The 26,228-nt window shown below is 37.7% G+C and overlaps 1 protein-coding gene across 2 annotated transcripts in view; it reads left to right on the top strand.

The window, feature by feature from the left end:
- OSBPL11 (oxysterol binding protein like 11) overlaps positions 1–26,228 on the top strand; it is a 103,470-nt gene that overhangs the window by 64,272 nt on the left and 12,970 nt on the right. For both annotated transcript variants that reach the window (XM_069064977.1, XM_069064978.1), the window contains 3 exons: positions 11,572–11,712; positions 17,129–17,624; positions 18,897–19,083. In XM_069064977.1, coding sequence (XP_068921078.1) covers positions 11,572–11,712; positions 17,129–17,624; positions 18,897–19,083 — 824 coding nt within the window. The remainder of the gene's footprint in view (positions 1–11,571; positions 11,713–17,128; positions 17,625–18,896; positions 19,084–26,228) is intronic.

Here is a 26,228-nt window from a genome sequence, read left to right as displayed (position 1 = left end):
TAAGATTAAATTTTTTTCTGCTTTTCATCCTTTTTATACTGTAAAAACTTTTTTTAAAAATTAAAATACTGCATCTTCTAAGGAGCTCAAGACTTTTCTTTTACCTATGCACTTTCAACATAAGAAAGTATTACAACCAGCAACACAAAATTTCATTTTTTTTCTTTTCCTGACTATACCATTTTTAAGTCTTGCTGAACAAGATGGTTGACCAACTAATCTTTTTCCTTTTAAAGTGATATTTAAAACAAGTTCTTTTAGATAATTTTTCCTTATATTTGTTATAATGGTCCAAGTTAGTCAATCAACAAATATTTTTTGAATGCCTACTATAGTGCTCATGTTTTCAGGTCTATGAGGAATATTGAGTAAGCTTAAGAAATAGTTTCAATTATTGTCAAGTGACAAATTATATACAAATGAAACAGTTTGAAACTGCTGATGGAGAGGCATCATTACATAGTGGAGAGATTGCTGTAGATGGGATGAAGAAGATTCCAGCTTTCCCTTCCTGGATGTGTGACCATAAAGCAAGTCACTTAATCTTACTGAGCTTCAGTTTTGATATTGCTAAAATGGAGATAGTAATGCCTGTGGTATTTACCTCATAGTGTTGTTGTGAGGCACAGATGAGACTGTGTCAAGTGCTTTGTATACCTTAAAGCATTATACAGACGTTACTATTATAAGACAGTCTAGCCTAAGTATTACATTGTATAGATCATGGTTCTATTGGATTGTAAAGAGGTTTAACACCAAAGGGTGTGGGAATAGGGAACATAGAAGAAAAAAGATTTGAGGGTGGTTGTGAAAGAGTACCAAGATCTAGCTTTGTGGAAGGAATTGGTGGGCATTACAAGAGGAAACTGCACAGACAGGGAAAATAAGGCAGGGAAAAGCATGGTATGTCCTAAGAAGCAATCAGGTAGAAAACCAAAAAAGCTTCTTTATTTTAGGGATAAATGGAAAACTAGATTGTCCAGAAATGATGGGACCAAGGCAGAGGAATTTGGATTTATATCTTGCATTAAGCAAGCACCATCATAGGTAAGGTCCAGAGAGGTAATTTGCCCAAGGTCACAAAATACCAAAGCTGAAGTGTGAACCTGAATTTTCTGACACTTTAGGTTCTTGACTAGAGGTACAATATGCTCAATTTAAGAAAATTAGTCTGAGACTATTATGGGATAGGTTAGAGGAGGAATAGTCTGGAATCTAGGAGACTGATAAAGTAATTAAAGCATGAGGTAATGAGAGTTAAATTGGAAGTAGAAAGGAAGCATTTATTAAGCATCTATTGTATGTCAGTCACTATGCTAAGCACTTTAAAAAAATTGTTTAATCCTTATGACACCCTGGGAAGTAATTATCCTTAATTTATGTCTGAGGAAACTGAGACAGAGGGAGATTAAGTGACTTTCCCTGGATCACACAGCTAATTAGTGAGTTTTCAAGGCGAAATTTGAACTCAGATATTCCTGACTCCAGATCCAGCAGTTTATCCACTGTAACACCAAACTGCCTCCAAGTGAAAAAGATGAGGTGAAAGAAATTTTAAAGGAAAAATTTATAGGCCTTAGTAATTGTGTTGGGTGTAGAGGATGAAAGAAAAAAAATTAATCAGATAAATAAAAAAATTTTTTTTGAGAGGGGAAGGCAGGGCAACTGGAGTTAAGTGACTTGCCCAAGGTCACACATCTAGTAAGTGTTGAGTCTCTGAGGCTGGATTTGAACTCAGGTCCTCTTGATTCCAGGGCCAGTGCTATTTACTGTGCCACCTAGCCGTCCAAAGATAATTAAACTAATTTTTTTTTTAAAGCAATTGGGGTTAAGTAACTTGCCCAAGGTTACACGGCCAGTTATTATTTTGTGTGGGTGTTAAGTATCTGAGGCTGGAACTGATCCCGGGTCCTCCCAACTCTGGGGCCGGCACTCTTATTACTCACAGCGCCACCTGAAAAATAATTAATCTTGATACCATTAGTAAAAGTAGACAAGTTTGAACCTTTCCCTTCTAAAGAGTAGATGGTTTCTTGGTTATGGATATTTTGAATGCTGTGTGTAGCATTTTAGACAGCAATAGAACTGTCTAGTGAACAGTTGGAGACATGGATCTAGAACTAATTTGAGAGATAAAGACTGCTGTGATACATTTGGGAGTCAGAGAATCACAAAGTTTTGTAGCTCAAAGAAACCTTAGTGATCCTTTGGTCCAAATCTTTTAAATTAGGCATAAGGAAGTCAGAGCCCAAGAAGGCTAAATAGCTTGGCTAAGGCCACACACAGGGTGGTTGCTAAAGCCTGTCATGGGGAAATGAGCTTGTGGAGGCCAATTCAAGGAAGAACAGGGGTCTGAGAATCGTGATATAGCAAAAATGGGATGCGAGGAGCAAGACAATCCAGGAAAGAAGATGGAACTTATCTGACACCTGGAGTAGGGTAGTATAGCACCATGGCAATATTTACAGCACTCACAATCATGATAAAGACCATGACTATAAGTATTGCATGACATTTGATTGCAAAATATACCAAACTCTCCAGATAGAGGACAGAACTGAAGCACTTATTTAGACACCATAAAACCGAATCCCAAAACCAGTAAGCCGATTCCATCATAGATATTCAGAAGCCATAATAACACTGAGAGCCACAGCATCCTCCAGCTTTCCCACAAACCAATACAAGATCAATATCTACTCATAAACCTATCTGACTCCTTGACTGAGGTCCTCCTCTCTCCCCCACCTTCTGGCTAACTCTGAACACCAATTTCCTGTGGGCTCTGCTTCCCTTCAGCAAACTCCTCCCACCGCAGGCTCCATGTGATTACATTCAGCCTATTAGTGTCAGAGTTTACTTTCAAAGCAGGGGAGGTCTTTAAACTCCCCCCTAGGTCTATTCAGGACAGGTAGTGTCAGTGAAAACATAGTAGGGAGAACATTTTGGGAAATATATGATATCCCCTTCTTTTTGTACTTAAGTAGGTAGAACAAGGATTCAAATCCAGGGCCATTTCTTCTCAGGTTGTTGTCTAGTGGAATTATCCTTGGCTTCTCATCATTATCTTACACAGCAGAGATTTCAAGGGTTATGAGGATGAAGAAAAGACTTTCAGATTTGTCCAGAAGCCAGGTATTAGAGACTTTCACGAAAGCAGTTAGTAAATTGATGCAAAAAATTAAAAAAAATTTGAGACTATGTAATGTTAAGGAGGGAATATGTGATGAGGAAGAAGGCAGCAGTTCTCAGCTTTACATATAAAATGTATGGCAGCAGAATATTAGGGAAATAGATAGCCAGAGGGGGCACTTGGTTCAAGTGTGGTCCCTTAAGATGTTGTACAGCTATGCAAAAGGCAGAAGGAAAGGAGCTAGTGCTAAGAGAAAGAAGATGCTGAGGAGAGAATGCCATCAGAACAAGGAAGGCCCTAAAGGAATTATACCCTAGGACATGAGTAGTAGAGAGGTTAGTTACCATTAGAGAAAAAGGCAAATATTCCTTTTTTTCTTGGATTAGAAGAAAGAATGAAAGGACAGTTGTAATAATAGAAAGATTGTAATATAGGGACAAAGGTAGATAATGGAATTCATGCCAGATAACCTCTCATTTCACTTAATTAGGAAAAAGGTTATCTATTGAGAGTGAGGAGAAAATGTAAGAATTTGCAGCAATGGGGACTCTGCAGCCTCAAGGCCACATGTGGCCTTCTAGGTACTAGGGTCCTTTGACTGAGTCCAAGTTTTACAGAACAAATCCTTTTATTAAGGGGTCAAAGGGCTGTACTTAAAGACCTAGAAGGCTGCACGTGGCCTCAAGGCCACAGACTCCCCACCTCTGGTAGGGAGTTGGGAGCTTTTATGGAGAAGGAAGAAGTCTGGAAAAGCAGCTAGAGGAAGTGTGTTAGAAAATCAGTACATAAATAGGATTTCTGAGTAGTGGAGAAAACTGGATTGATATTGGATACCATGAGTTTGTCATAGGATACCACTAGATCTTGATTATAGTGAATAGCAGATCCCCTGATGTGGTTGCATGTATTTGATTTTGAACTATGCAAAGTTATAATTATGTAAAATATGGTAATTGGGTCCAGTTGAATGGTAACATAAGTGGAAGTTTAGTAACGTGACCATGTTAGAAAATTCATTGTTCACAGTAATCTTCCTTTGAAATATTTTTTAAATCTGTACTTTTTTAGTTCCCATTGCTATTACCCTAGGCCTTTGTCATCTCCCTAGACCACTGCAGCAGAGTCCAAATGGACTCACTGTAGTTTTCCATCTTTCCCCATCCTGTGCATTAAGGCCAGATTAAACCTAAAGCAACTCTTTTTCAGATTACCCTTAATTCATAAATGTTTAGTGGTTCCTTATTGCCTTTAGTGCATACTTTAAAGTACTTAGTCTGGCATTCAAAGCCCTTCATCAGCTATCTACCTGTAGCATGGTATATTGGAATGAATTCTTCATCTGGAATGAGAAGACCTGCATTCTTTTCCTGGCTCTGCTGTTTTCTGACTTTTGCAAGCTTAGGCAAGTCACTTAGCCTCTTTTTACCCCAATTTTCTAGTTCTAAATTGATGGCATCTTCAGTGATATCTACTACTGAAGGATGTTCCGTTGCCCTTTATGAACCCTCTGCTCCAATTATATTGATCTTGTTTTCCCTAAGGTCATACAGTGTCTCTTCCTGCCTCATGAGGTTTTTCTATCTGTGAAATACTTTCCTTTCCCTGTGATTATCTAAATGTTACCCGTTAAGGCCCTAATAAATCTTAACCCTATCTTAAGAAGTCTTCTAACCTAAACAAGAGTAATCTGTCTCTACTTAATCCTCATATAATTTATTGCCTATAACAGTCATTTTCCACTTGTCATATATTAGCATTATAATGCTGACTTATTTTTGTACATGTGTGGGTATGGATGTGGATATGGATGTATATAATCTCCCAACTAGGGTATAGTCTTAACAATGACAGTCAGGCCCCAAACTCTGTTGACCTTGAAAATAAATATGGGTTTCAGTCACTTCTCACTTAACTATTATAATAGCTTCCTAATTGATCTCCCTCTTTATAGCTTCTCTTCTTTCCATGGCTTCTAAAACAGTATTCCTGAGGCACACGTTTGGCCATGTCACTGCCCTCTACAGAAAGCTTCAGTGTCTTAAGTGTGAGAGTGAAAGTCAAAGCCTCTGCAGGGGACAACTTTGTTTCTAGCTGTAACGTTCTTTGATTCTAAGTAGGTAGAAGCAAGTCCAAGGCAGGAAAATGAGCAGTAAGTGTCAGTGGTGATGATTCGGAGAGAGCATTGTAAAGCACGTGGCATGAATATCCAATAATAAGAAACAGAGGGTTGTTTTCATGTACTTGTTCGTGGACCTTGGGGACGCTGAGAAGGCCAACGACACTCTCTCTCACATTGAATTGAGTGCAGTGGAAGGAGTGAAGCCTCAGCAGAGAAAGTAGCCGTGGGAGTCACGTCTTCAGGTTTTTGTCAAGGTGAGGAAATGGGGGAAATTCAAAGTAAGTTTTAAGATAAAGGGACATTTTCCTGACATAACAGTGATTCCACAGGCAGAGAGAATAGAATAGAAATGAGGAAGCCTGGAACAAACAAGTGATAGCGTGGATGAGAATAGGTGTGAAAGCTCACGGCGAGGAAACACAAGTAAGAGGCTCGTCCCTAGAGTATTAGGAGGGAAAATGAAGATGGAAGAAGCAGTGAGTAGGGGATCAGTCTAGTCATTTTTTGTAGAAATACACAGTTTTGGGGCGGCCAGGTAGCACAGCGAGTAAGAGCACCGGCTCCAGTGTCAGGACGACCTGGAGATCGAATCCCGGGCTCAGACACTTAGCACCCACCCAGAAACACCTGGCCGTGTAAACTTGAGCAAGTTACTTAACCCTAATTGCTTAGGGGCGGCCAGGTGGCTCAGCGAGTAAGAGCACCGGTTCCAGTGTTGGGACGACCTGGAGATCGAATCCCGGGCTCAGACACTCAGCACCACACCCAGAAATAACTGGCCGGGTAACCTTGAGCAAGTTACTTAACCCCAATTCCTTAAAAAAAAAAAAAAAAGAAATACACAGTTTTATAATTGGACTTCAATCCTTTAGTCCAGCCTCTTTATTAATCAACTATTTATTAAGCACCTTTTGTGAACAAAGCATTGTAAAAGGTGCTGGTGTACAGGTACAAAGAATGAAGCAATCCTTCTTAAAAGGAGCTTATAGTATAATGGGGGAGACAACATATATATGTATATATATATATATATATATGAAGAAATATAAATACAAGTATATGCAGAGATGAAAGACTAGGTAATTGAGGATGGAAAATAGCAGCAGATGGGATGATCAGGAAAGGCTTCTCATAGAAAATGGCACTTCAGCTTTGTCTTAAAGAAAAGGAGACTCCATGAAGCAGAGGTAAAGAGGATGTTCATTCCAGATAAAGGATTGTAATAGAAAGGCATAGAGATAGGAGGCAGAGTGTTGGGAGTGAGAGTAGGAAGACCAGTTTTGTTAGATCACAGAATGTGGAAAGGAGGCATCATGTTCCCCTGGAAGGTGGAAGGATAGGTTGGGTTTGTATTTAGCAGAGGTCTAAAAACTAGACAAACAAGTTTATATTTTATTATGTACACAGTAGGAAGCCCCTGCTATTGATTGGATAGGAGAGTAACATGGAAAGATGTGTGCTTATCAAAAATTTTTTTCCTTAGGAAAAAGAAGTTTTAGTGTATGGGATGGATTGGAGTGGTTAGATGAGTTGTGGCAATAATTTAGATGAGAGGTAATAAGGACTTGAACTAAGGTAATAGTTGCATAAGTAGAGAAAAGAGGTCAGATGTAAGAGAGATTGTAAACATAGAAATGGCAAAATTTGAGAACTCACTGGGTATGTGGACTAAGGAAGTCCACTGGGAGGAGGAAGAATCCAGAATAATTCTGATGTTACAAGCCTGGGAGACTGGAAGATGGTGGTGCCTTTGATAGTGAAGTTTGAAAGAGATGTTTTTGGGAGAAAGGTGATGAATTTGATTTTGGATGTATTGAGTTTGAAATACTGCAGGAAAATATGCTTTGAAATGTCCAGTAGGCAGTTAGTGGTGCAGGATCTGTGGCACAGGGAAGAGACTGGGACTGTTAGTCACTCACTCAATAAGAATTTAAGTGCCTGTTATGTATCAGGCACTGTTAGCGCTGGGGATACAAAAAGAGGCAAAGCAATCTAATCACAATCTAATGGGTGAGACAACAAGCAAATAAATATTTACAAATAGGGAATAATTAATAGAGTCAAGGAAAAGGACTAAGAGGAGCTGGGAAAGGCTTTCTGTAGAAGGCAGCATTTTAGTTGGGACTCAGAGGAAGCCAGGAGACAGAAATGAGGACAGGAGAGCATTCCAGGCATGGGAACGGCTAGAGAACATGCGCAGGAGCCAAGAAATGAACTGTCTTGTCCGTGAAAGAGCCAGGAAGCCAGCAGCAGTGGATTGAAGAATATGTGGTGGAGAATAAGTTGTGAGAAGACTGGAAAGATCAGGGAGTCTGGGTTTAGAAGGGCTTTGAAATTTAGAGCACTTTAGATCACCTTGTCCGTCTCGTTTTATAGATAGGAAACATACATCTCACATATTTGTTGAGATGAAAATTATGTGCAAACAATAACACATAAAAAGGGAGCTCCTTTTAAACCATGAGGGCATAAAAATCTTCAGATCTTTGGAACTCAGTTTTTTAAAGTTATTTATAGTTCTTGAATAGGTTTGTTTTTCTTTTTAATTTAGTATTTATTTATTCTTAGTTTTCAACATTCATTTCCATAAGTTTTAAATTTCTTCCCTCCCTCCATCTTCCCTCCCCAAGACAGCATGCAATATGATGTAGCTCTATGTATACATTCCTGTTAACACATTTTCACATTAGTCATGTTGCATAGAAGAATTAAAACAAGTGGGAGAGACCATGAGGAAAAAAAAAAACCCACAACAGAAAGTAGTCTGCTTCAGTCTGCATTCATACTCCATAGTTCTTTCTCTGGATGTGGATGGTACTTTCCATCATGAGTCCTTTGGAATTGTTTTAGGTCCCTGCATTGCTGAGAAGGGCTAAGTCTATCAAAGTCGGTCATTGCACGCTGTGGCTGTTTCTGAGAAGTGTTCTTCTGGTTCTCCTCACTTCACCCAGCATCAGTTCATATCAGTCTTTCCAAGATTTTCTGAAGTCTGCACGTTCATCATTTCTTATAGCACAATAGTATACCATTACATTCATATATAACAACTTGGATTTAACAAATAAGATATCACTGGTAACTGGAGAGAGCAGTTTTGAAGTAATGATGAGACCAGAAGCTGGATTGTTAAGGGTTTGGGAAGAGGGTGAGTGGAGAGGAAGTGGAGAAACCTATTTATTATAGACTTTGTATTGTATGTGTTTTATACCTATGTGTTGTAGACTTTCTCAAGGAGTTTAGCCACAAAGGGCAAAATAGATAGAGGATGATCTTTAGGGGTTTGATTGGAATCAAGTGTGAATCAAGTGAGATACTAGAGAGGTAGGTCATCAAAATATGAACTCTTCTGTTTAACTATCATCTCTATGTATATGATAGTTAATCCCATGGGTAGCTTATAGAAGGAGAAGAGAAAAGGACCTGGAAGAGAACATTGGGGGATACCCCCAGGTGGGAGCCAGGATGAACTAGCAAAAGATATTTTATAACTGACGCTGAGAGGTGAGTTTCCTGCCTAGGATCATGCTGCTTTTCTGATGGAATAGGGAACATAGGTAGAGTGAGGGTAGAAGACAGGGCTAGCATCCGGGTGTGCCAAAGTAAATGTATGAACATTGAACACACAGCCTGATGAAGGTGTACCAGACTCCAAAAAGATTTATAGATTGGTAAGTATTTCCCTTTAGTAGTAAGGAAAGAAGGGATCCTTAGAGAAGGTAGGAAGACATTCACCAATAAAATCTGTACCACCTGTTAGTAGTTAGGGGGAGAGCAAAAGCATGTGGGTATTTTGTGCAATATTGAAGTTTCCCTTTAAGCCTTTGTAGATTGTCTTAGCTTTTTAGTTTTGGTAACAGAAATGCCAAGAATTAGTTCTTTTTAACACATTTAAAATTTTATTGATGTCTTTGGTTTTACATCACAGTCATTTCCTGGTATTAACCAATTCCCATCTCTCCTCCCAGTTCCCACAACCTCCCTTGTAACAAGAAAAAACAGTTAAGCATAACCACCTAACATACGTAGTCATAACTATCAGCATATATGACGTTTGACATCAGTAACTTCTGACTCCTCTAATGTGGGTAGTGTACATTGTCCTTTGGAACCAGTTTTTGGTCCTTGCATTTAATCCAAGTTCATCATCTACCCTTACTATCTTTTAGTCATTGTTGATATTGTTCTCGTGGTTCTGCTTTCTTTGTTCAACATTAATTCATACAATTTCTATAGATTCCTAAATTCCCCAAGAAGTTAATTACCTAAAAGCCCCTGCCACTTAATTTGCCAAACATCCCAGGTCTGTTGCTTCTTCTATATATTTCAGAAGGTTTAGAACATTTTTCCATTAATTAATTTTTCATTAACTCAAGTACTATCTTGTTCTTTTGAAAGTTAGCTTGTTATCCCTGAAGTTTATCTTCTAAGAGCACATATGCAAAAAGTACATAGGAAAGAAGAGTGCTATTAAATTTCTTAATAAGCATCAAGACTGGGAGTGGCTAGGTGGCTTAGTGAATAGAGCACAGGCCCTGGAGTCAGAAGGACCTGGGTTCAGATCCGGCCTCAGACACTTAACACAAAAACTAGCCATGTGACCCTGGGCAAGTCACTTAACCCCAGTTGCCCTCAAAAAAAAAAATAAACATCAGGATTTCAAAAGCTGTAGCTTGATAATAGAATGGTTTTTCTTTATTTCATTGTATTGAGAAGTCATTCTTAGCTCTGTTGTAGAAAGAATGCTGGACTGGATTAAGTCCTGATTCTCATAATTGTTAGCTAATTTAATTTCCTCAAGCTTCAGCTTCTTCATAATGAGTAGGGGTTATACTAGATATAGAACTTCTTAGAACTTTACAATTCTATGATTTTCTGAAAAGAATGAATTTTTAAAGGTTCTTAAAAGAATTTTGAGTATATTCTATACCACTGTAGCACACCTCCCACCAAAAAAACCCACCACGTAAAGTGTACCAATTTACCTATTTAAACAACTGGTCTTTTCCCTTAAAGGTATCTTTTATATTTAAATTTTAATGGCATTAATCCAGGAAATAGTTCAGATATACAAGGTAATCTTTGTAATCTGTTACTAGTCCTAAAGCCGTATTTACATTATTAGTCTATTCATTTGGATTCCTATCTTCATATATAAGTAAGTTAGAGAAGGTTCTTTTTTAATATCTGGCAGTTTGCTATTCCCTTGCTATTATTTCACAGCTATGTAGTTTTTATGTTTATCATAACATATTAAACATAATATGTTTAATATCTCTATGGAGCGAAAGTACCTTTTTCCCCCGAGGGGAATGGAGAAAGAAGTAATTTTAAACTATCACAAAACTGATTTAAATTGATTACTAGGAAGAACTTGAAAATGGTGTTAAACATTAAAGTAGCTCTGTGAAAGAATGGCCAGGGTGGGGGCTAGGTGACGCAGTGAATAGAGCACCAGCCCTGGAGTCAGGAGGACCTGAGTTCAAATCTGGCCTCAGACACTTAAGACAAAAACTAGCTGTGTGACCTTGGGCAAGTCACTTTACCCCAATTGCCCTACCTTCCCCCCTCCAAAAAGCAAAATAAAAAAAAAAACAATTTGAAAAAAAAAAAGAAAGAATGGCAAGGATTGAGCAATGGTAACTTGAGTTTCCTCAGTATTTGTCTCTTTTTTTCAAGACCAATTATATCAATAAGCATCTACTATGATGATTGGTAGAACAAGTATTCCTTGTGCATGCAATCCAAAATAAGTAATTTCACTAGTACTAGTTAGATATTTTCAAGATGATTCTCATTGTACCCTTTTGTCCTTGACAAGAAATGTTTTCCTGTTTTATTGGTAGAGAATTTTAATCTGCATCTTCATATTCTTCCTCAGAGCAATGGATAAAAACCTTACACTCTTTTGTAAAATGTTCCTTTTTCATCATTGCATTAGTAAAATAGAACTCTCACCACTGGGTCTCCTCAGAGATATTAAATTTTTTAAATTAAAAGCTTACAAATTTAAATTTAAAGCTTACAAAGCTTTTTTTTTTTTTAAAGCAATTGGGGTTAAGTAACTTGCCCAAGGTTACACGGCTAGTTTTTTTTGTGTGTGGGTGTTAAGTGTCTGAGGTCGGAACCGAACTCAGGTCCTCCTGTCTCCAGGCTGGCTCTCTACTCACTGCGCCACCTAGCTGCCCTCTTACCTGCTTTGTAATCGATTTCAGGCCCACTGTAATTTATTTTAGGTCTTGAACTCATGTTAGTGTTTCCCCTCCCCTTAAGCTATGCTAATAAGTACTTTTAAATACTAGATCCTTTGTTTTCTATCCAGGAACCTGAGGAAATAAATGCAGATGATGAAGTGGAAGACACATATGATAATAAGGAAGATGACCTGGGAGCTGTGGAAGAACAGCGCAGTGTTATCCTGCATCTACTGTCACAGCTTAAACTGGGCATGGATTTAACAAGAGTAAGTTCTTGTGTGGGTTGACTGTGAAGGAAGCTCAGCAGTTAAATATATTTTCTGTTATCTAATTTGTGCTGCCAGTATTTTTTTTTACTGAATTCCCTTGTTTTTTAGTAGCCACTCCAATACCATATTTATTTTTCTAAAAGAAGCATTTGTTGGTATTTTTGTGGAGTGGTATTTATGTAAATCCCTGTGGCCTTGAACTTTTCCTCCAACATTTTCATCTTGTTTTCAATCAACTCCAGCCCTCCCTTAAAGACCCTGCATCCCCATAACCCTAAATGCATCTGAAGTTGGCTCCCTCTAAGGGGGTAGTTAGGTAGGGCTTTGCAGACATTAAAGCACTGTGTAAATGCTTGCTTATTATCATCCTTCACTCCCCTCAACTCACAGAGCCACAAGGAGAGCTTGCCTTTACTCCTCATTTCTATTTCTGGATCATTCCTCTATGTCCACTCCTGTAGAACCTTATCTCATCTTGTGGTCTGTGCAATCTCTCCACCTTTTGTACAATCTGTTGCTCTCCAAAGTTCCTCAGTAACTTTAGCACTTGAGTTGAGGTCTATCTTTCCAGTCAATCCTCTGTTGTTATCCATGTTTCACTATTCATGTTGATGATTTTTCTAATCCTGACTACACAATTCCTCAACCTCTTGAACTACAGTGATTTTCCATACACTACTTCTGCAAAGGTTGATCTTACCATCGTGTGCCATTTTAATGATTCCTTATCCACCATCTCACATTCAGGAGAATGTAAGTTTTTATACCCATTACCTAACAGTGCCTGGCATATAGTAGGCACTGGCATATAATAGACATTTAATAAATGCTATTTGTTTATTTGATTGATTGAACCTAGGATCTTTTCCCCATGCCCTTAAGGTTTTGCCATTCTTGACCTACCAATCTGTGCCTGAGATAACCCCTACCATCTAATTTGTCAGCTTTTGCTGGAAAAGGTCATGAAATCATATTGATTTAACCCACTAATAATTTATCACTTGTTATTGTTTTTATTATTCAGTCATTTTTCAGACTTGGTCGACTCTGCATGACCCCATGGGGTTTTCTTTCTTCTTTCATGGGGTCTTCTTTCTTCTTCAACTCATTTTACAAATGAAATGAGCAAATGAGGAAGTGAGGCAGAGAGTTACAGGACTTGTTGGGCGTCTAGTAAGTATCTTAGGGCAGAACTCACAAAGATGAGTCTTCTGACTTCGGGCCTGGTACTCAGCTATCCTTCTCCTCTGCTCTTATTGATGTTTTATTTCATTTCCCACAGTAAAAATTCTAAAGTTTTTCTCCTTTCTCCTTCAGCCCTGTCCCCCCTCACATGACTCATTTGCTTATGTTGAGAATATTGAGATCATCTAATAGAAAGAAATTCCTTCTGCTCTACTGTTCTGCTCCTCACAGTTTCTGTTTCATCATTACTCTCTTTCCTCCAGAGAATTAGTATCACTACTCCTGTTTAAGGCAAATTCATCTACTAAGTGTGCCCTTGATTCCTCTCCTCCTGTCTTTTCCTGTGCTTTACGTCAGTAATCACCCACTTCTTTCTCTCCCTCCCTATTGACTCCTTTCTTTCTGCTCACAAACATGGTCCCATGTCCCAGTCCCAGTGGCCTCTGGATCAGTCAGCTATTTCCAGCTAGTCTCCTCTTTCTCCTTTCCTTCCCAGTCTCATGTCTTGAAGAACTTGTCTAAATCTCATACTGACACTTGCTTACTACCCATTCTCTATCAGTCAGTCCCTTGAAACCTGGCACTTGTTCCTGCAACTTTAATGAAAATGTTCTCTCAAAGATTATTTTGGATCTAAATACCAAAACTTTTTTCCCAGCCCCATCCTCCTTGATTTCTTACAGTATTTGACACTGTGTGTACCCTACATCTGGGTATTCCCTCCTTACTTGGCTTGGAAGAGCTTTGATTCCTGTGATTTTTTTTCTGTTTCTCCAACATTTTTTGTCTCCTTGGGTGGTTTCTTACACACTTGGAAGTTAATTCTCTGAAGTATATGTTCCCTTAAGTTCCATCCTTGGCCCTACATCTCTCTTTTCCTGTATGGGCATACCTCATCAGTCCTACAGCTTCAGTCTTCATCTCTACATACATGATGCCCAAGAATCTCAAGGCTCCTGCTTCTCTCACAAGCACCACATCTTCATTATTTTCATCTATTGTATTTGGAAGGTTCCACCTGCACCTCAAACTCAACATGTCCAAAACCAGATTTATTCTCTTTCCCCCTAAATCTTGCCTTCCTTTTTTATGTCATCATTTGTGTTACTGGTACTACCATTCACATTGAAACTTTGGTGTTTGTTTAAACTCTTTCCACGTCCTCACCTACTATATACAATCAACTGCCAAGTCCTTTCGATCCTACTTATTCATTATCTTATCTCTTATAATCTCCTATTCTTTGTTTTTACCGACACCACCCTTCACTCCCATCTACGGGAATTTTTATCATCGTTTTCTAAGAGGTGCTAACGATTCCTCTAGCATCTGTTCTTCCCTTCCTCAAAACTGTCTTTTGTACCACCAGCAGATTGTTCATAAATTTGCTCATATCTTTCCATCTCCAGGACTACTTCTGTACTAAATGAAAGGGCCACCACCACGGATTGTAATGAAGATTTACATAGAAACTGTTTACTATCACAAAACTATACAGTTATTCCTTCCACATTGCAAGGGTTAGGGGCACCCCCAGGATCTGGAAAATCTGCATAAAATTTTTTAGCATTCCTTTTCTACCAGAGGAGGAGTCTGAATTATTATGATATTAAAGGATAAACTGTGTTGATATTATGCAATACTATACATCTATTTTATGCATTTTGTAGTTTCTAAACTTTTTCTGTGTCATCTGCTGGCCTTTGCATGTCATCTGTGGCTTCCACAAAACTCCCCCAAATTCCCATTTAATTTCTCATGCTGACCCATGATATATCAAAACCATGACGGAGAAAGTTATAATGTGGAAGGGATAACTATATTAACTACTCTGCCTGACATTTATCATGCCATTCAATTCTTATTTACCTACAGGTGGTTAATACTTTGTAGATTATCCTTGCCTGATAGTCTGCCTTCACTTTTTTCCCAGCTAACTTCATGTTTACTTGTTTTAACTATAGCCTATAAAAAATAGTTAATAAGGAAATAAATCTGCCACAGAGTAATTGTATAATATGCTTAATATAGATTGTTTTGGATTGTATATTTGAATCATCTGATACTGTTGCTTCATATGGATAATTACGAATTGACTGTAGTAAAATTTTTCCCCTTATAATTGAGGTTTTTGATGCCATTACTCCTGAAGGATATTTTAAGTTTGTAGTTACTAATGACAAAGGTGAGAATTTTTGTTTCCCTCAGATTATATTCCTTTAATGGCAATTATTATACCTTTAACTATGAGACAGAAATCAAAAGTATATATACAGGATGTCTCAAAAGTCTTAGTGTTTAGTACTTAAAAATGTGCTCTCCACTAAGATCTTTGGAGTACTAGGTGTGTGAGATAAATGTTATTCTACTCTTTTATTTTCTATTTTATTAAGATAATGAATTTTTTTTATGACTAGAAACCAGAATTTTGGATTTTTGGATTTTTAAAGAAACTAAATTACTTTTAGTCTTTCAACTCTGTCTTACTTTGGAAATATTTACATAATAGTAGTATAAGAAGAGTTCTGTTATAGAAGTAAAGATGACTAGAGTCAAGAAGGGTTAAGAAATTACTTTGTTTGTTATTTGGTACTCCATGACCTTTGCCATATTTAATAGGTTTGGGTTTGTACCTTTCAGAGGATAGTTTCCTTTTTCTAAGCACCAAAACTGCCCGTAGGCCAAAGCAATATTGGGCAGTCATCATGAACATCTATAAAAGCAAACATAGTTACATTTATCTTGCAACTTGAAACTTGTAAAGCATTTTACATACATTATTTCAGTTTTTCTTAATAACATTCTTATGAGATAGAAACCAATTGCGCCATGTACATCCACTCTTCAGAAACTGAGGTCTCAGAGATGTAGTGATTTGCTTATGATTATTTAATAATTATCACTGATATAATTTAGAAGAGTCAACACAAATCAGTGCCTTTCTTAGTAAACATCCACTCTTCAGAAACTGAGGTCTCAGAGACATAGTGATTTTCTTATAGTCATTTAATAATTATCACTGATTTAATTTAGAAGAGTCAACACAAATCAGTGCCTTTCTTAGTAAACTTCAGTTATTGTTGGCCCCTGCCTAATCTAACTTTAGTTTTCACTATTATATTTTAAAGAACATCCTTTGACCATTCTTTTTTTTTTATTTTTGCTTTTTGGAGGGGAGAAGGCAGGGCAGTTGGGGTTAAGTGACTTGCCCAAGGTCACACAGCTAGTAAGTGTTAAGTGTCTGAGGCCAGATTTTGAACTCTTAGCCTCCCCTACTATTCTTTTTATTTATGAGTCCTTTGACTATCCAGAGCTCCAAAAATCTTAGATATTCAGAGCTCTAGTTCATCTCCATGTCACTTGAAATTAAAATACCTTCATAGCCTTTTCTTTGTTCCAGTCTATAATTCCTCTAAACAAAAACTTTATTTGTGACTTATTTTTGCTAATCTCAGGAAAGGCCATATTTTCCTGCAGCTTGAACATGGATTGTGTAGGTGTATGGGTGTATGTGGGTGTGGCCACTCTGCAATTAGAAAAGTGAAAGGTTGTGGTTGTACTTGTTAAATTTCCTAGTGATTTCCTTTTGATTCTGTTTTTCTAATCAAAAGATTTTTTCCGCATATGACCCTCTTTGTCCTGTCCTCTGATTCTTTGAGTTGATATAAATTCTTAATCTGCATGAAATATTTTATATTATCTACTAACTAATCTGCAAAGCTTTTATATCCTTCTAGATCCTAGATTCTAGAATCTGCTTTTTAGTGGTTTGGACCATCCCACCTCTTTTTAAAATAAGTTTTTATTGAAATTTTCTGTTATATCACCATAGTATCCCATGTGTCCTTCTCCGTCTCCTTCCCAGAAAGCCATCCCATATGACAAATAGTATTTTTTAGAGAGGAATAAGGCAGCACAACTGATCTATACGTTGAAAAAATCCAAAAGCATGTGCAATGTATAACACCTGTGTACCTCCCACTTCCATGAAGGGGCAGGTTGGAGGTATTTTCTCATATCTCTTCATTTGAGTCCTGTTTGATTTTTATAATTTTGTCATATTTGCTTTTCATTTTTCTTTGGTGTGTGTGGTGGTTTTTCTTTTACATTGTTGTCACTGTTTTTAAAAAAATTTAAATAGATTAATTTTGAACTGCAAATATGCATGATTTCTGCACATAAAGATTTGCTTTGTCCTTATTGGATTTTTTGTTGTTGTTGGTTTCAGGTGGTTCTTCCTACCTTTATTCTAGAGAAACGTTCTTTGCTGGAGATGTATGCAGACTTCATGTCTCATCCAGACCTCTTTATATCTATCACCAATGGAACTACTGCTGAAGACAGAATGATCCGTTTTGTAGAGTACTATCTTACTTCATTTCATGAAGGCCGTAAGGGAGCTATTGCAAAGAAACCCTATAATCCCATCATTGGAGAAACATTTCATTGCTCCTGGAGGATGCCGAAGAGTGATGTAGCATCCAGCATGACTGCCAGCTCTTCCTCCCAGGCAATACCAGATCAGGCTTCTCGGCCAGAGCCTTTGAGCCAGGTGGAAGCAGACTGTTACACTGTCAGATTTGTTGCTGAACAGGTATCTCATCATCCTCCAGTCTCAGGGTTTTATGCAGAATGTGCAGAGAAGAAGATGTGTGTAAATGCTCACATTTGGACTAAAAGTAAATTCTTGGGAATGTCAATAGGAGTGACGATGGTTGGAGAAGGTAGGTAGAAAAAATATGATTTGGGCAGGAAAGTACATATGTTATAAAAAATACTGGGTGCCAAAATAAAAATGAATTATGAACTGGAAAGAAAAATATTGGGCAGTATTTCGTTTAAAGGTTATTGAGATGATTGTAGGAAGAAGTTACTGATTCTATATCAGTATGTGAAAAGAAGGGTTGAGCATGGTGTTCTATTTTTTGATCAAGAACACAAAAATCCCCATAAGACTTTTGGCAGATTCATGGAAAAATGTAATATGGGTGAATGAAAACAGCTATTCACTGGTAAAAAAAGAAACATGTTTTTCTCAACATTTTATTCTGAATTTAAACTTGCTAGACATACATGATTTGAGTCTGTGGTTCACTTTGAAATTCTGTCATTTTGACTTTGGAGAAAGTGTTTGATTCCTGATTTCTGTAAATTGGGAATCATAATACATGCCCCGCCTCCTTCAAAGGTTGTAAGAATCAGAAAAACTCTGTATGAAAGTGCTTTGCAAACCATAAAACACCAAACAAAAGAAGGTGTGATTATCAAATTCTCTTAAGAAATGGGGATGTCAGAAACGGTCAAAGCATGTTGAATATTAAATTTATTTATTGCACAAGCTTCTTCAATAGGAAAGGTATTTATCTTCATTTTCATTATTAAAAATGCTAAGAGTTGCGTCATCTAGAACACTGATTTTAGTATTTGCAGGGAATATTATTTTCTTATGCTTTAAAAAAAATCAGCAAAATACCTGAGGTCTGGAGTCTGGCATTTAGACTTTCCCTAGACTGAGGAAATATGTTAGCATAGATTTTCCTCAAATTAGTTATTGTCGGAATTGATTAATAATCACTGAAGCCTTAGAGCTTCACCCTATGAAATGATCCAAGGAGGCAGGCAATTTTGTATAAAACTGGTCTGTTTTGGACACTGTCTGAGGGAGTTTTCACTGGAAGCAATGGAAGGACCTTAATAAAATCTTGGTTTATAATATTTTTTGTTTTATGCAGCCCAGGAATACTGTTGTGGCAAGATGACAGTTCTGTGATAAAGACAACCCAAGTTCACTGTTTTTGGGGGGTTTGTTTGGATTTTTAGGAAATTTTTAGCATGTACTATTATTGTAAAGAATTCAGTAGTTCACCCCCAGTTACGTGTATATTGAGCAGAATGTAGTCATGGTTTCGAAATATAATACAGGAGAAGCAATGTGAGCCTTTTCATTTTTATTTCTTTGTAATTGTTGCTGAAAGTTCACCGTAATTATGTTCCAGGTGTCCTCAGTCTCCTAGAGCATGGAGAGGAGTACACATTTTCCCTGCCATGTGCGTACGCCCGATCCATTTTAACAGTCCCTTGGGTAGAATTAGGTGGAAAAGTCAACGTCAGCTGTGCAAAGACTGGCTATTCAGCTAGCATCACTTTTCATACTAAGCCGTTCTATGGTGGCAAACTGCACCGGTAAGGACAATTTTATATTATTCAATTTCTTAAATATGATGTTCCATGTGATAACACCATTGTTAATTATCATCAGTATCATTACTAACATTCACAATTAATAATAGTTATTAATAATTTCGATAATATGTCTTTGGGGTATATCATGTTTATATGTTTTTTTAATCTTTATATGTGTAGTTCATGAACTCCATCAAGACTTTCTGGAAAAAAAACAAACATTCTCCATTCTCTTGAATTCCTGGGCCTAGTAACTGTGGTGCTACCAGCTCTAGGTAGAAGATCTGTGTCATAAGAATTTCCCTAAGAGAAGATGAAATTCCAGATGGATCCTGGAGATGCTAGCAAGAGGTAGCACAAAAATCCCTAGCTCAGGAATAAGTAACTCATTACCCAGTTTATGAGCTCAAGGTGCTCATGTTTAGATTCAGATCCACTGTAATTTGGGCTGCATCAGAGCAGCAGTGGATTTTCATTCAGTGGATAGAGCTAGCTGTATGTTCATACTAGCTGTATGAACCTGGGCAAGTCACTTAGCCCTGTTTGCCTCAGTTTCCTCATCTGTAAAATGAACTGGAGAAGGAAATGGCAGAAACCACAAATAGGGTCCTGAAGAGTTGGACATGACCAAGAAGCCTTGAAATTATCAAATAGGAAATTAGGGACAAGAATGATTGATTACATGCATTGCGAGGGAAGATCAGTTTGTTCTTCTAGAGTAGTAGGCAGATCCCATCATCTTTGGGGTAAAAGTCGAGGACGGAGTCATACAAATTCCATTCCTCTATAGTGACATTCATTCCTCATAAGGCTAAGTCTCAGTCTCACTCATGAAGCTGCAGAAATAATTATTTCTTGGCACTATTATGAGCTCTGTGCTGCTTTTGTCAATGGACTGCAAGCATACAACTGTTTCTAAGAGAATTGTAGAGAAAGTTTTAACTTGTAATGTTCAGACTCCCTAGTCTGGTATCAAATTCCCTCTACAGTATGATTCCACCCTACTTTTTCACCCATATCTCATGCTATTGTTTTTATGTATTCAACACCTCAGCCATATTTGCTTGATGTTACCAGTACACACCCTGCCTTTTCCTGCCTTGCTTCATCTGCTTGGGTAAAATACCTTTCATTTCCCCATGACTATCTGTCCCAGAATACCTAGATCAAATCTTATCTGGGAATCCTTCCTTGATCACCCTGATTCATTAATGACCTCACATAGTACTTTACTTGAATACTACATGGACTTAAATATAATTTTACGTTATAGTTATTTGTGTAGTAGTCAGTTGACTAGTAAAGATTAAGTGCCTACTATGTGCTAGGGATTGTAGTAGACATTGTGGGCAGATACAAAGACAAATCCTTCGCCTCAAGGAGTTACTTTTGTTTTTATCTTTTAAAAATTTTTTATTTTTTTTACAAGCATTTATTTATCTTTCCCACTGACTACCTTCCATCTATTGAACAGGTTTTTTGTTTGTTTTTTAATGAAAAATGCTATGAAAATATATGAAATGAACTGGATATGAATGCATATGAAAAAATATCAAAAATGCCGGACTATGCATCATAACTGCATAGTCCAGCAAAGAAATTTCTATGTTTGCCATGTCCAAAAATGTGTTTCTCATTTTGCATTTTGTGTCTATCACTGGTCTGGTGGGAGGTCAGAGGCATGTTTCATCTTCAGACCTCTAGAGTTTGATCCATTGATCCATGGACCTCTAGAGTTGTGACTTATCATTGCATTGATCTGTCAAAGTTGTTCTTCTCTATGTTACTATATAAATTGTTTAACTAGTTCTGCTCTGAAATTTCACTTTGCATTGACTCATAGAAGTCTTACCAATGTCCTTTGAAACTATTTCCCCATTTCTTATAGCAAAATAATATCCATTACATTTATATACCATTATGTAGCCATTCCTTAGGGCATCCCATTAGTGTACATTTTTGGGCTATTTTGAAAACAGCTGTTATAAATGTATTTGCACATGAGTCCTTTTTTTTTTATCTCTTTGGGATGTAACTGGGTCAAAAGGTTTTGCACATTTTGGTAACTTCTGAGGTATAGCTCCAAATTGCTTTCCAGAGTGGATAGACTAATCCACAGGTCCACTAGCAGTGCAATAATATGCCTATTTCCCTGTAGCCCCTCTAACGTTTGTCATTTTCCCCTTCTGTCATCTTTGCCCATTTAAATTACCTTAATTTGCATTTATCTAATTATTAGTAATTTGGAGGAGTTATTCATATGAGTGTTGGTAGCATACATTTCTTCCCTGGAGAACTACCTATTTATATCCTTTAACTGTTAACTCTTTGGGAATGGCTCTTAGCCTTGTAAATTTGAATCAAAAAGGAGCACTTACTTTCTGCAAGAAGAAACAACGTGTACACATTTAGGCATTTACAAAATATAGATGAAATAAATAAATATAAGTTAATGGGAGTAAGAAGATTAATATTGATCCTCTATCATTTTCTTATTAATCCTATTTACATGTAATTGATTTTGTTCTGTAACTGTTTAAGTCATTGTTCTTTGTCTCTGAATTTAGTTCAGAGTTCAGCTGGCCTGTAATGGCTGTGGTTTAAAATCCAGCTTTCCTACCTCAAATAATTTAACTGACTTTGGAGAATTCATATCAACTCAATGGGAGTTTGGACCTGATATCTTTTATTTTTTTGAAGGGCAGTTGGGGTTAAGTGACTTGCCCAAGGTCACACGACTAGTAAGTGTTAAGTGTCTGAGGCCGGATTTGAACTCAGGTCCTCCTGACTCCAGGGCCGGTGCTCTATTCACTGAGCAATGTAGCTGCCCTGGACCTGATATCTTTATTCCACCAAGCCATTCTTCAGGATGTCTGGTTTGTTGTCCAAAAGTCTGGGCCACTGTTTCACCTACACTCAATGAGTACTTCTTAGTCTCATAACAGAAGACAGGGAGTTGTTTCTAGTCCCCATTACCAAACTTCCAATTAATCATGTTGTTCTCTGCACCTCAGCTCTGTAACCAATCACATTGCCCCAATCCCATGATTTCATCTACCCTGTTCTGTACTCCTCAAAACCTGTAAAAGGGGAACTTTTCTCTGCTCAGGGTCTTTGATCTAAATGGTGGCAAACCACTGATCCATTTGTTGACAGGTACCATGTCCCAGCCAATAAATGTTATCTTGCTTGGAGATCTGCCTCAGTTTGCCCTTTTGTTAAAAGCTAAAATGTAACAGGGGGCATATTAATAGTTTGGGAAGATTAGAGAAGGCCTCATGTAGGGGACCACAATTGAACTGATCTTTGAAGGAAACTAGTGATGTCAAAGACGAAAAGGTGAGAAAGGAATGCTCTTTAGGCATGTGGAACAGCCTGTTCAGAACAATAGAGATGGGAGAAGGAATGAGGAACAAAAAGAATGCCAGTTTGAGTATAGTAGACCATAAAGTTCGAAAAGAGGAAGAATGGATAATACAGCTCAGAAATGTTGCGATCCAGTTGTGAATGGTTTTAAATACCAAACAGATGGGTTTCTGTTCAGTACTAGAGGGAGCCAGTAGAGTGTACTGAGCAAAGAAGAAGTGATCTAGTCCAACTTTTGCTTGAGGAGTATCACTTTGGTAGCTATGTGGAGGATGATTGGGGAAAAGCAGAGACTGGAAGCAGGAACCACCAGTAAGAGAGCTCTTGCCATAGTTTGGGCAAGAGATGATAAAGAATTTAGATTAGGGTAGTAGCATTCTGAGTAGAGAGATGAGAGAGATTTTACAGAGATATAAATTGACAGGTGATTGTATATGGAATAAAGAGTAAAAATAATTGCTCCAAAATGACTGGTGAACCTGAATGACTGGGGAAAGGATGATTTGTCTTCAACCAAAATAAGAAAGTTCAGAAGAGTGCTTGAGGAGATGGCAAGAAAATGAGTTCTCTTTTGTACATGTTGGTATGCTTATTGGATATCAGGTTTGAAGGTTCCAGGAGGGTGTTGGTGATATAGGCCTGGAGTTCAGGAAGAGACTAAGTCTAAAAATATACATCTAGGAGTCATCAGCTAACATTCAGAAGAGAAGCTGATGAATTTATCAAGTAAGATTACTGACTGAGTTAGGAGAGAAGAAGATCATGAACAGCCCCTTAGGCTGTACCCAAAGTTAGGGAGCAAGACATGGATGAGGACCCAGAGCAAAGGAGACTGAGAAACAAAGCCTAGACATAGTGGGAGAACCAAGAAAGAGCAATATCACAAAAACCTGGAGGAGAGGAAGAAAGATCAAAAAGAATGACGACTGAGAAAAGCCCATCAGTTTGGCAGTTAAGAGAACATTAGTAACTTTGGAAGATTAGTTTCAGTTGAAGGAGGTGAGAAACCAGACTGCAAAGGGTTAAGAAATGAGTGAGTAGAGGGAAATTAGAGGCGGTGAGAAGATAGAGGCTTTTCTAAGAGTTAGTGAAACAGAAGAGAGAGATACAATGGTAACTTAAGAGGAAGTTAGGGTCAACATAAGTGTATGTTTTTAGCCACTGATGATCCTGAAGATAGTAAAAAATTGATGATTGGGAGGAATTGGAGACAGAGATGATTATTGAGGCAGTCTACTTGAGGAGAAGAAATCAAAGGTGTATAGACAGGATGCAGTGTTGATATTGTGCTGGATAGAGTGCTGGTTCTAGATGCAGAGGACCTAGAAGTTTCAAATCTCAGCTCCCTGAAACCTACTTTTGTGATCTTGAGTAGGTAGGTCACTTAACATCTCCCAGTCTTCAATTTCCTCATCCATAGAGTCAGGTGAATGAACTAGATGACCTCTGGGATCCTTTTCAGCCCTAAATTGATCTTAGCATCTATAGTAGAGGGATTATTCCTTGGGGAGTAGAAGGGCCATCTCTTTGTCAAAGAATGGAGTAAAGAAGAAAAAAATGGGAGATAATATAAAGATATTTTGAAATACATAATAGAGAAGAGGGAGCTCTTGGTGAACCTCTTATGTTCTCAGTAAAATATGAAGTCATGTCCCTGGTAAGGGTAGGAGAGGGCTAGTTTGAAAGACTTGAGACAAATGACAATTTTGTACAATTACTTTGGAAAATGTGGAGTTAGAGAATCAGTTAGGGAAAAATAAAAGTGTTGCCTTGCTACAATGAAGGCCTAGGTTAGATTATATATGTTTGTCTTAGACCAAGCCACTATAACTTTGGAAAATTTTCCTTTTTCTATCACTGTTCAGCAGGAAGCAGAATGGTAGGTGTAATCCAGTATTGGAGTTAGACAAGGCAAGGGTGATAGAAGCATGGAAAACTGAGGCAATAAATTTTCAGAAATGACTGGTAATTTGTTGAAAAGGAGGGGGAGGGCTGAGGGTGGGAGACAGTAGGTGATGATGGAGATGCCAAAGGAAAAGGATAAAGTTATCATAATAAAACATTTTTTTTAAATATACAGAAGGAAGAGCAGCTAGGTAGCACCCAGTTGATATAAAGATCAATGACCGGGCATCTAGGTGGCACAGTTAATAGAGCACTGGCCCTGGAGTCAGGAGAACCTGAGTTCAAATCCAGCTCCAGCCTCTTGACACACTTAACTAGCTGTGTGACCTTGGGCAAGTCACTTAAACCCAATTACCTTTCCTTCCTCCCTCCAAAAAAAATGTACAGAAGGAAACAAAAAGTATTTGTAGTCATGTAAATGTTAAGGCCAATTTAGTATATACATTTTTTAAACAACCTGTGTAACAGTTCATGGTCTCATGAATCCTCATAGAATCCTCCTCTTTGTTCTTTGTATATTGAATTATATATGTTTTGAATTTTAAATCCATAGTTTAAATTTCCAAAAAAGAAAGAAAAGAAAACCATTGAGCCCAGGGAGAGGAGAGGACAGAACAGGACAGTATAGCATTCAACTGGTTAATTAAGGATCAAGATTTGGAAGGGAGAAAAGTGGCAGTGGCAGGGATGATGACCTTATAGAATACTGAGAGGTGACTAGACTAGAGGTCACCATGAATATAAAAAATAGGTTTCAGGAGGAATGAGGCATTAAGGAGAGATATAATTATAGACTAAATTGGAAAATCATTTTTAGTGACTGATCCCTCAAGACAGATATGATAGGGACTGATTATTAGATTGGCCTCTTCATGTCTTCAGAGAAGAACAGTTCTTCTGGAGAGACCAGTTTTGTTCACACAATGTGTTCTGCTTACCCATTTCCTCATTGAATCAGTTAGCTTCAAAACTATTCTGTAAAAAATGTGGTGATGTTTGGTTGCTTCAGTCAAAGAAGTGGTTATGTGTAAAGAAATGCTGTGGAGAAAACTACAAGTTGCCCTTTCAAAACTCTATCCTTTTAATAGCAAATGGTATTGGTATATTTCTTGCCTTTTTTGGGGGGGGGAAGGCAGGACAATTGGGGTTAAGTGACTTGCCCAAGGTCACACAGCTAGTTTTGTTGAACTCAGGTCCTCCTGACTCCAGGGCCAGTGCTCTATTCACTGTGCCATCTAGCTGCCCCTATTGGTGTATTTCTTTTTGGTCATGGGCACTGTGAAAACTTTTCAAAATTTGTAGTTTTCCAATTATAAAAAGAAAGAATATGATCGCAAATATTTGAGCAAAACAAATTCCCATTACTGACTAATGTCCAAAAATGTGTGCCTTATCCTAATATATTTAATACACCACCTTTGTAAAGCAGGTGGGTAGGAGTCTTCATCTACTGGAATCATGATTGTCTACTACTTTGATCAGAATTCTCAAGTCCTTTAAAATTAGCAATTTTTACAATGTTGTTATTGTGTAAATGTTTTCTTGATTTTGTTTGCTTTACTTTGTATCAGTTCACATAAATCTTTCCATGTTTCTCTGAACCCACTTCTGTCTTTTATTTTTTACCTCACAGTGATATTCCCATTATATTCGTTTGCCATAGCTTGTTCAGCCATTTCCCAGTTGATGGGTACTCCCTTAGTGTCCAGTGCTTTGCCACTACCAAAAGAACCACTGTAAATATTTTTGTACATATAGGACTTTTCTTCTTTCTTTGATTCTTTAGGGTATGAGTATAACCTTGTTATGATATTGTTGTATCAGAGGGTATACAGAATTTAATAATTGGGCATAGCGGGTGGCTAGGTGGCACA

The sequence above is a fragment of the Petaurus breviceps genome, unplaced genomic scaffold, assembly GCF_028583685.1.
Source record: "Petaurus breviceps papuanus isolate PSGF00001 unplaced genomic scaffold, PetGlider_PUasm1.0 90654, whole genome shotgun sequence".
Taxonomy (NCBI): domain Eukaryota; kingdom Metazoa; phylum Chordata; class Mammalia; order Diprotodontia; family Petauridae; genus Petaurus; species Petaurus breviceps.
The sequence above is the reverse complement of the archived record's forward strand: the minus strand, read 5'-3'. Positions and strand labels throughout refer to the sequence as shown.